General features: G+C 37.2%; 1 protein-coding gene across 1 annotated transcript in view; it reads right to left on the bottom strand.

Moving 5' to 3' along the window:
* Positions 1-1591: 1591 nt before the first annotated feature.
* klf5l (Kruppel like factor 5 like) overlaps positions 1592-12184 on the bottom strand; it is a 28530-nt gene continuing 17937 nt past the window's right edge. Inside the window, exon 4 of the mRNA XM_042498809.2 lies at positions 1592-5419. Within this exon, the coding sequence (XP_042354743.1) occupies positions 5241-5419 (179 nt within the window). The 3' untranslated portion in view covers positions 1592-5240. The remainder of the gene's footprint in view (positions 5420-12184) is intronic.

Here is a 12184-nt window from a genome sequence, read left to right as displayed (position 1 = left end):
CGGGTGGGTTACCTTTCACCTGCCACGTCACGCAAAAACAATCAGGTATCTCCAACCTGCTAAGCCATAACGCAGCAGAGGAGTCGATGCGAGGGAATGATTAACTCAGTTTCCTCGATGTTTTTGTCAAAAGCTGTCAGTATCTTCTTATGTTTGACCCTTTTATCTTTGGCAGATAGGATGTTATCAGCGCCACACAAAAATCACGTCCACAGGAAAATGAAATCTTTGGAAGAGCAAACGTTTTTTAAAGCCAAGATGCATGACTCATCACTCAATTGGCAACCTAACTAAAGGAAAAGCAATGCCAAAAACTTAGAACTGACACTAACAGTATGTTTTCTTCAGTCAAAAGTTAGACTGAAAACAGCACAAGGTTGATGAGAGCGGTAAGAGCCTGAGGCGTTTTCTTTATGAATGACCTCTTTCTCATTGCACATACTCATTTGAATCAGTTTGAAAATATTGATAGTGAAGCTTGAAATCATCTGACATCCTAGTTTGGCTGAGGCAGTCCCAGCTTTTAACTTCAGTGTCAACTGACATCAACACATTTCTGAAAAAAAACAAAACAATGATGACTGATGACTGATGTTTTTATGAACATTTCTTGCGTTCCTTTCTTGCTACTATGAACCAGTGAGAAAATAATAGGCAAAAACTTATGGGTACAGTTCACAGGAAATTAACAGAGAAGAGATTTGATATCTTCCAAACCCTCTCATTCAGCAGAGACAAGGTTCCTGCTATTCATTGAGCAGAGAAGTCCCATGGAACATTATTTTGAAAAAAATATGTATGGTAGTTAATGGCAAGCGACAGATCATTTTTTGATCCCATGAATTACACATAAAGATCATTTCACAAGTAAAGAAAGTTGCAGTTTGTTGTAAGTTTGAAAATTAGAAAGAGTGCAGTCTTTTAAGTGATTCCTGTGTGTTTTGTAGTGGGATGTACTCACATGAGAAATAGGTCTTGCTGACAAAACGACCAGATGTCGCTAAAACACATCAGGTAAGATAATGTGACATCGGCCTTTTTCACAGACGACATTTTGACATGTCACAGTAGGAACAAGTGTAAATAATAAAATAAATGATGGGTTAAAGACATTGAGCTGCTTCAGTGTCAGGATCCTTGTGTACTGCATGCTTGTTCATGGTCACTCTCACTGGTGCACTTTATAACAACTGAGCCATCGTTAGTGTTATCAGTCACACCTGTGTTTTCCCTACTATGACAAGTAAAATGTCTGCTGTGAAAAAGGCCTCTCGTGTGTGCAGCTTAGCTAAGGTACCTATATTGTGTGAGCCGAGTGGTGAGCAGTTTCTAACCTAAATGGTACTAATGGTACTACAAAATGACTTTATTTACTTGCAAAATTACCTTTTAAATAGTTTTGTTAATTGTTTTATATTGAGTGTTTAGGTTTGTTTGGTAAAAAATATCCTTTTGACATTCATTTTTCTCAAGTATTTTCTCACTATTTACTATTTTACGCTCTGACTAAAAACTCATATTTTTCTAAGATATTTTACAAACAGTATTGAAAGCTGATATGAACAAAATGTGACTGAAAAAAAATATCTGATTTGCTATTATTTTATGAATCTTTTTATTTCATTGCAGCATCTGCACAAACACACAAACTGAAAAAAAGTTGTTCTTATCAATTTGTACATTAACTGATAAATTCTCTTACACACACATTTAGTATCAAAACAAAATTAAACAAACGTTCACATACAACCAATCTAAAATCCCATTAGTTAAAAAAGAAAAAAATATTAATATTATAACAGGGAAACCAAACAAATATTTACAAAGTCTTCTGTTGAAACTAAAACTACAGTTATGTACACAGTGGGTGGTCAGCGCTCCCTCCTTGAGAGAAGCAGGAGAACTTGATTCCTTGGGAAGAAACTCTAAAAAAAAAATAAAACAATCATAGTGTTGAAATACCAGGATGTGTTTCCTCTAAATGAACACATGTTGGGACAGACGTGTGTCAATCAATGCTGCAGTGCTTGTTTTTATGGCGTAGCAGGTGGGTGGAGCCTACAGCCTCAGGACAATACAAAGAGAGTCAGGTTGCAAAGACAATAAAATAAATCAAACTGATTTTAAAAAATGTTCCTGTGACTGTCTGTTCTGCCATCACCAACCTGTTTACTTTAAAGAAATGCCAAGTCTTTGTATCTGCTCGTAAAGCTTGTTGTTTTTAAAAGGGCAAAGATGCAACAACTGAAAACAATCCAGATAAGATCATCCAGCTGCAGAGTGGCAGAGCCAGAAATTTCAGATTCAGTTCTGGTCCAATCTGCGCCACCTTCAGGCAAAGAAACCAATAGCAGCAGCAATTCAAAACTACAAAAGTAGACATGGTGATTTGAACAACCTGTAGGCAAAATGTGTTACAACTGCAGTAAGAACAACTGCAGTTACTACAATTTGCCAATAAGAAACTTGGCAAATTCTGTCTTTGATCCATAACTGTGGATGCTATTAATATAGTTTACATATTGTTTATAATGGAAATAGTAACTTTGGAAAGGTGAATGTTGACAGACAGTGCACTTTTCTTACAGCTTCATTTTAAATGATGGATGTTTGAATATGAAGCATAAATTCATAAAAAAAACAAAAACAAAAAAAAACTCTTGATAAAATTCACCATTACCATTCATTGCCTGCAGGTGGTGCAACTGCAGGACCTATTACTTTGTTTGTAGGTAGGTGGTGATGTTTACATGTCAGCGTCTGCAGGTGTAAAGTGCTGCTGCTCTTACATTCCTTTTCATTGCCAATGGGTGGTGAAGGTAAACAGGTGTCAGCATGAAATAAAGATCAATGAAACATTTTCTGCTCTTTAGGTCTATTAGGGCTACTACACATCTCTAGACATGACATTACTACGACACAAGGTTTTGTTCCTTGACACATATATCTGTACGTAAATGTGTACTTGATTGTGTGACGAAGCAAAGTGCTAACTGATAACTGATATAGTAAACAGCTAACAACCAAATATCAATGCAGCCATGTAGATGAAGTATTCCACTGCCTCTTAATGGTGGAGACACATGCAATCAAAACTCAAAGTGATTTTTGTATTTTTGCAGACTACATGTCATTTATCACTATACAAGCTCTACTGGAAGACAGTGAATTTTCAGTTACTGTCAAGTTTGCATGGGCTTCTTTAAGAGTAGAGTAAGGAATGTAACTCAGTATAACGAGTAACCTCATACTGGAAACGTTTCAATCTACAAATTAAATGTCTTTAAACTGTCTGTCTGTCTGTCTGTGCCTATGTTTTTAGGGCACATGTACTAGCCTATAAAAAGAGTAAAATACCTAAAAAAAAAAAGGTACTGTTTGTGGTGATGGCACCATTAGCAGTTCAAATGTGAATAGTGCACAATGCTAGAAGTTGGATTTCTTTTGTTTTAACTTTCAGTGTTAACGATGGTGACATTGACTTTCAGGTAATGGAATCAAACTCTATGCAACATCTTTTCCCCTCTTGTAATTCCCTTTGTTGGCAAGCGTACAAGCTACAACACTGCACAAAAATGTGTGGACATCCCGAGCTGGCAGATGAGACTCTTTTTTTAAAACCCCAGAAGAATGCAGGAGCCACAACTGATTGTTAATGTCACCCAATCAATGTTAACGTGTCGTTTGTCCAGGTAACAGGACTGACTCTGCAATCCTTAAGAGTTTAATGTACCAGCTGCACTGTACATTAAAACAATCAGAAATGATAACATAACAGGTCTATCCACCCATCTGTCCTTCTCCAGCTGAAGTGTTGAACAAATACAGAAGAAAAAAAGGGGGGAAAAAAACGACGCTGAATAAAACTGCAAGCAAACCGCAAACTGTCGTCAGAGGAGCTTGGTTGCCACAGCAACAGGTCGTGTCATGGATACAAACATTGGCAAATCGCTCTGCTCTCTGAACTCGACAGGTATTACCTGTGCTGAAACAAGCATAACTGGGCGATTATTTACTTTTCCGTGGAGAGTTCTCTGATCGTTGATTCTTTGTCTCCTTTTTTTTTTTTTTATGCCCTTAAAGGGAGATTACATCCGGGGTAAGTTTCAACATGGAATATTACTAATATTAACATCTGATGTAAAAAAAAAAGGTTGTCAAGTATAAATCTCAATACATTCATTGAATTCTCAAACACACATATGCACACATATAAACAAGTATTTACAAAGGCAGGCTGGAGGGGAATACATTTCCCCCTCTCCTTAAAAGTTCATACCTCAAAATGGTAAAAGTTAAGATAAGACAGTGATGATGCTGATGAAGAAGGTGGCAGCAGGTTTGTAGGAAAACAAATAGTTTGTGTTGTTGATTACAGGAAAAAAGTGTTTCCAGGTTGTTCCAAAAGCTTCTACGGAGGCTGATGCTATAGTTCTGACGACTGTAAATCTGCAGTAAGTAATACGTGCCAGATGAGTGTGTACGTATTGCGATTTTCTAAGAGTTGGATCAGTGTATGTTTTAAATCGACATACTTTATCTGTTCAGTGATGAGAACAGATACCAAAATCATCCCTGGTAGATCATTAGCTCTGGCGTTTCAGCAAAACACTGTGTTGACTGATAACAGACGACGAGTATTATATCTCCGAAAAATTGCATGCTAAAATTGAGCTTACATTGACATGTCCATTGCCTGCAACTACTTTCCCTGTTTTCATAAGAGATAAAACTGTTTGGTTAACAGAGTCGCTAAATAATACAAGGCTGTTTTGACTTAAATGTCAACATCACACACGTTAATCTTCAGACCATTCAAACACTTGCTTTCAACTTCTCTTTTTCATGCAGTTTCCCCTTTTCTGTCCAATTCCCACTGCTGAGTGCGCTCCCTGTTGGCCTGCAGAAGGTGTAAAGAGAGCTCACTCTATCTCCCTCAGACCTCTCCACTAAACAGGAACCCTAACTAGCCAGTAGGTGCAGCGACAAGAATGTGATCATTACTGGTTTCCCACACTAACCCCCCAAATACCACCAATCCTACTTTGGATCATTCTAGATGTCTATTATCACTCAATTTATGTTAGCACGAAGCGCTGGAGTAAACATGGACACACAGGGATGATTTTGGGACTCTATCTGTTCATGATTAATGCGATTAAGTTCAGGTGGCTGTCATCAGTGGATACTGCAGTATTTGCGTGAGTATGTGTTGGTTTGTATATACAGGTATGTCTGTGTTAATTCTGGTGACGCTTCATGTGCAGGGCCAAGTGATCGGAACGTGAGAAGCAGCGGCTGCAGGCGACGCACTTGAAGGGTTTGGCTCCGGTGTGTTTTCGGTAGTGTCTGGTGAGCTCATCTGATCGGGCGAAACGCCAGTCGCAGTTCTCCCATGTACAACGGTACGGCTTCTCACCTGCAAAAGAGAGGGGGACAGGATAGAGGTGTTAGCAATATACGAAGCATTTTCTTAAAAAAAGTTTTTGTGTCTTCTTTTGCAAATAAAATATGTTTAAGTTATTAAGCCAGACTTTCAACTTCAGAATTAATTCTCGTTAATTCAGAAAAACGAGAATTCGAAACAATTTTATCTTGTTAATTTTTTTCCATTAATTATGAGAAATCATTAATTGATAAACTCCTTAATTTAAAAAAATATGAATGCATTACACTCCTGTACATATCCACACTCGCATCATGAGAGATTTAAAAACATGAAACAGGTTTGCATGCTCAAGGTAATTTACTACAAAATAACTTGACTGCATTGTGTTTTCATCATGAAATACTTTTGCATTTTTACAAAAAGGAAGTATCTGACTGACTATGACATTATTTTGAATTTACCATTCAGTGGGATTAATGCCAATATCCCCAAGGGGGTTCTCCTGGAACTACTGAAAAACTGTCTGTACGTGAGAACATGCTGATTTGAGCCAACTTAGTAAAATCAGGATGTGATGAAGACACAGAGGGTGTTTATTGACAAGTCCTTATAGCTAAATGACAAATGACAATGACAGTGGTAGGATGAGGACATACCAGCAGTAATTGTTTTGGCAGCTATACCAGTAACTATGGAGCAATGCCTGATGAGTGTGTGCATGTTGTGTTTCACATTTGCAAGCGAGGACATAAACATCACCACAAGTTAAAATACTCACACAGATGCTCTAAGGAGATGCATTGCTAAATAAAGCATATCCCTTTGTTATATAATTACATGGTAGTTCTGGACAGGAAGGTATGAAAAGAAAATACCTTTAAAATGGAAATTCAAAGCATTGAAGAATATGTGCCAAGTAAATCCGACACAACACTTATGCTACCCCACCCAAATACTGACATTTCTCTGCTGTGCCACAACGTGCTGTTGCCAAATAGTGAGCTAATCATCAACAAAGAGAAAACGCTGGTGAATAGGTTGGTATGCACACAACAGAAGAAAAAAATGTCATCTTTCATAGCCGAGGTGAAAATGAATGTCTTAGAATCAAGGCGAGGAAAGAGCAGAAACAAAACTGAAGAGAAGATAACTAAACATTAAAACTCTGCTCAGGCCAAATTCCTGACACTTAGGTTTAATACTTCCCAGAACCAAAAGTGAAAGAGTTCATGTCCAAAAGATTTTTTTTTTCCTTTTGGATCAATGTCATATTAAAGTTTAAATGACCAGAATATAAAGGATCCTGTCTGGTTATCCTTGATTTTTTTCCTCATTGAAAAATACGATTAATACTTTTTACAATCATTTCTTGTCTTGTATTACTAATTCCTTCCATTTAAATCACTTAATCTGTAGATAATTAATACCACAAACTTTAATTTTTAAATTGCTCACTTGGTTTAAAGTCTCATAGAAAACTCTTTATCAGCCTGTGTGGACGGATTGTGGCTGTCGTTAGCTGTTTGGGCCATCAAGCGCTCATTACCAGCATGGGCCTCGTTAGTGCTGATTAGATAACTTCTGCTATTCACAATCAATCACTGAGTGACAGCCATTAATAGAGCAAGGGGTCCAAAGAGCACAGAGAGGATTGCATGACAAGAGAAACAAAAAAATAAGGACAACAGAAAGTGTGTTTTTGTGTATGAGTGAGTTTTTATCCAAAACTTCTCACGTAAAAAGTCTAAAAGTGGCTATAAAAACATTTTAGAGTACCATGGATCTCCTGTATTTCCACAAGATTAAACCTGAGAAGCCTTTTTAATCCAACAAACACCTGAACCCCACATCAGAGGCTCTCCAGCCTTCTATCAGGATGATATCCTGTTTCTAGACTCAACTGCTCTCGATGTGTGTGTAGAGGCAGAGTACAAATGTCTCCGTATAAAAGGCTGAGGCTCTCGAGCCGCAGGTGTGTTTGGTTTTGCTCTATAGCTGCACTGTCGGGGTCAAAAGCACAGCCGCCTCTCTGAGACTATTATCCCCAAGGGCTAGCAAACAGGCCGATGAAATAGGACACATACGCACACAGAACAAACACACTTGAGGTATATATTCCTAAACAAGCTGCCAAAAGGTCAGGTGAAAACCTACCCCTCCACCTATCCTTACATGCTTTCATTTTGCTTTTCGTCTAAAAGAGTGAGGGAGATTAACTTTATTAGTTAATTATTTTATTATTTTTTTCATTAAAAAACAATCAGCATTTACATGATTTTTCTCCAAATCCAAAATACAGTTATTAAACTATTGATGTAACAAGTTTTTTTTGAGGGTGGAAATTCACTCTGCAGTGATTTTAAGCCTTGCAAAGTTTCTCCTCTAACACTTTGACGACTCGCATAAAAAACAGAATTCTTCTTCTTCTTTGTCATCCTCTAAAACTAAAAGTCATCAGCGCTCAAAAGCCTTTGCAGGCATTTGTGTGGGGCAGAAAGCAGCTGTTTGATCAGGTGGCTGATTGAAAACGGCTAAACTATTATCTCTCCCTCTCTGTGTCAAACACATGCAAACACTAATAAGTGCATGTGTGAATACGTCATAAACCATAATGGTCAAACACAGTCTAACAATCACAATCACAAACACAACAAAACACACTCAGAAAAGTACAGGCAGTGTAACTTTGCATCAATCATTTAGGAACAAAAGAAGCTTTTTTACACACTGACGTGTACTTTGGAAGGAACGTTTATTTTTACTTTATAGGGGGCTTTAGTTCTGTCTGACACCCTGAACCTGCTGCATGAAACCTCCGCTGATTAATTCTCTTTATTTGAGAATTAAAACAAAATTTGTCTCAATTCAAGTCTGTATAAAGAGGATCCAGTCAAAAAAATGTAATAAACTCACTCACACTTAATAAAACTGTATTGCTTTACTTGAAGCCAAAATAATGAATAAATAAATAAAAGTTACAGCTATTTTTCTAAAATGTTTTTCCCACCGTCACCACCGTCTGATTCAAGAATTAGTCTAAACTTTGTTTAATTTTGTAAATGCAAGACTGAGAGTGAAATAACAGCAATTATGTCATGATGTTTGCACCCGTGTTAACGCATCCATGGTACCTTTAAATTATATATTTTTATTTATTAAATACACTGTTTTTTAACATATACATATCAAAGTCAAATAGTAATCTAAGCACACAGTGTATGCTGTCATATCCACCTACTCCATATATATAAATCTGTCATTAATCCTTTTATATTTATTTCAACAAAACATTAACAAAAGCACGCACATCCAGATGACAAAACAAAACGAAACAAAACACAACAAAACAAGGTGCTGGACAAGAGATAATACAAGAAAAGCAAAACAGTCTGCACACTAGACTAAGCTACCATAAATATTTAATTAAATTACCACCACAAACTTTTTATCTTCACAATTTGCACTCTGAGCACACTCTTTTTTTTTTTTTTTTAGCTTTCTTTCAATTTCTGTGTATGTACACTGAGAGCAACAAAATCCAGAGTCAAATTCCTTGTATGTGTCCACATACTTGGCCAATAAAGTTGACTGATGATCATCCATCAGTATTGCAAACATAATGATGTACGAACGAACAAAACACTAGATCTCAATCCAATAACAGATTTCAATCCATGTGCCATCTTATTTCTTCTCCATCAAACCATTCATGCTGGAAACGACTGTACACAGTCTGGTGTAATGCATCAGGAGAACGATCACAACACTTTATAACCATCTCTTCCTGGTTTTACTGAGTCAGAAAGCAAACACTTTCAGGCTCTTCAGGACGCCCATAAACTCTTTGTGGACCTCTTAACTTTATCAGCTCAGTTAGTGTTTGTGAAGAGGGCTGGAGGGTTCCCTAATCAGGCTGATAGGACTCTACTCTTTACACACACGTACACACACACTAACACAATTACTGAAGTAAGCGTGCAGAGCTCAAATGGCTGTGGAGACCATGGTCAAGGTTGCCCCCCCCCTACACCAGCGGGAGGGGCACATTGAGCTGTCAATGACCGCAGATAGTGATGCACTCCAACAACATACACATTAACAGCTCCCAGGTGCCTCGATCAAAGGCACCTTGCCAAAGGCTGCTCTTTCCATTGATAACATCGAAGCGGGTACAGGGATTCAAATCAGCAGCCTGAATGTGGTCTGGCTTAATGTCGTAACCAGCTATGAAAGAAATACTCTGACCCTGTACTTAAACTAAAGTAGAGACATCATAGTAAAAATGTTCTCCATTACATGTACTTATGTAACGACTATCTGCAGCATGTAAATCAAAACTAAAGTATCCCTTGTGCAGACACACTCTATTCTGATTATTTTATTATTGATAACACATTGTATTACTGGATATTATTACTTGAAGAAGACCTACTATGCTTTTCCTTATTTTCTTTCATATGCAGTACATAATGTTACAATGTGGGATATTCATATTAAATCTGGATGAAATTTCAAATTAAAACATAAATGTATTTTAAAGTAATCCATGTAAGCAAAATCCTCAGGCTGCAGACTGTTCTGAATACTTTCAAACGTTTTTTCTACTTTCGAGACACGATAACGTTAACTCATGTTATGGTTTGCTACTACCAGTGTTTACACAAACTGCTAGATGTAGCTATGTGCTAATACCAGGGAAACATGTAATCTTGGTTGACGACGTTGGGGACAGTGCAAACCCATGAACCACCATGTTGTCTAAACCTGAGCAATTTCAAAATGGCACATACACATCTACAACTGGAGCTAATCACCTGCAGCGCTGGTTTATCTTGTGACTTGCCGTCAATTTGACTTCTCATGAAGACTAGTAAAAAGACAAAGTCTCTCTATAATGGTGATAAGAACATACCAAACTTTGAAAAGTAGGTTACCTTCAGTGAAGAAATCTCGACTGATACTCATAAAAAGACACAGACTCATGCTGGCACTCACACATTTCCACACACCCACACAACTTCCTGATACTTTTGCCTTAAGGTTAAAAAAAGAAGAATTCATAACTCACGTCCAACGAATTGAAACAGGTACACATGAGGGATGATGTTTCAACGTAATAAAGCCCACACATGACGGCATGCCGATGCAATGTATAGACTACTGTAAAGAATGAAGACGGATATAGTAATGCTCCTTCTGGCGAAATGCACAGACAGGCACACAGGTGCATTGCATGCCAGGGTGTACATGATTAGTTGAGTAATCAAACTACATATGCTTAATAGAATAGAATAGAGTAGAACAGAAATACTTTATTAATCCCATGACGGAAATTGTTTAATTACAGCAGCAAATAAGAGAGTAGCAATAGAATAAAATAGGAACTTCAGATAGAATAAAACAGAATCTATTGAAGTCTTCTTAACTTTATATGTTTGGGTTTTGGATTACTGCTTCGACGAAACAATTTCAATGTTTGCTTCGGCTTTGGGATATTGTGATGGGCATTGCTTTTGTTTTTGATATTTTGATATATACAAATTATTGTTGAATTAAATGTTTACCTCCAACCCAGAAACTGTTAAAATGAATAAATGTATATGTCTAAAGCTAGTGGATACAAAAAGTTTTAAAATCACCTGAAAGCCAGTGTAATGAGGCTACAATGTGGATTATGTTATCTCTTATATTTGGCAACTAGCTGCAGCACTCTGTATGAGTTGAAGGTGTGAACAGGTATTACCACTCAAGTAGGCAAACAGAGACCTGCATTAATCAAATCTGCAAAAGATAAAGTTTGAATGACTTACTATAGGTCAAAATGAAAAATGTCTGAAACTGATGTCAAGTTACCAAATTCTATAAATTCAGTGAGCAGAATAAGACTTTGTATCTTTGTTGAGTTGATGAAAATTATTATACATTTAAAATTGGCTGATTATTATCAAGAGAGCATCAAAAAAAAAATAAGTTAAAGCAAAAGCAGTGGATGATTTGTTTTGGAGGAAGTACAACGATATAAAATAAAAAGGTGACCTGATACAGACCCCTGAGACACTCCTCAGTTAAGACAATATGCAATAATCCTTAACCTTATAAATAGTGTGCTGTCTGTTTGTGAGAAAAGAGATAACCCAGTTTAGGGCAAAAGTGATAAGAATATCCACTCAGATCACCGTATTTGTGCAGAATTTAACAGTAATGAGAGAAGAAGACTGAACATCTACGCCATTCCCACAAACTGGTCTGGGTTTTGCGAATTTTCCTCGATTTGCCTGAAAGATTTAGCTGCAGTTTAGGACAGCCAGCCAGGTGTTTTTTTAGATGCTTAAAACATGAGTCATCATCAACTGAATGCAAAACAAGATTAGGCAAGCCTGGTTTTGCCAGGGCACAAGTGAAGCCTGTTTGTGAGACTTAACAAGTGACCAGAATGAGTAAAGTGGGGCATTTACAGTTCACACAAGCCCTGGACACACTGCAGTCTGTTACATGTAAACGTGCAATATGGTGCGATTTTGCTCACAGAACACAACATGTGGAAGGGACTACCAATTCACTGAGTCAGCATCTTTCCTTATATGGAAGTTACTTGGCTGTTTATTGTCGTCTCAAAAGTTGCTGATTGTAGAAATAAAGTTTTGTAATAAATTTAGCAAAACAACTATAAAGTTAGCAAAACTGGGGAGATTTAAAGTACGCCTTTTTGTAGCATTTCACATTCTAAGTCTCCAGATCCATCAAAGAGGTTTTGGAGATGGGACAGGATGGGGAGAAACACTATGGGAAAAAAAG

The sequence above is a fragment of the Plectropomus leopardus genome, chromosome 15 (genome assembly GCF_026936395.1).
Source record: "Plectropomus leopardus strain MGB_pleo_1.0 chromosome 15, ASM2693639v1, whole genome shotgun sequence".
Taxonomy (NCBI): Eukaryota; Metazoa; Chordata; class Actinopteri; order Perciformes; family Serranidae; genus Plectropomus; species Plectropomus leopardus.
The sequence above is the reverse complement of the archived record's forward strand: the minus strand, read 5'-3'. Positions and strand labels throughout refer to the sequence as shown.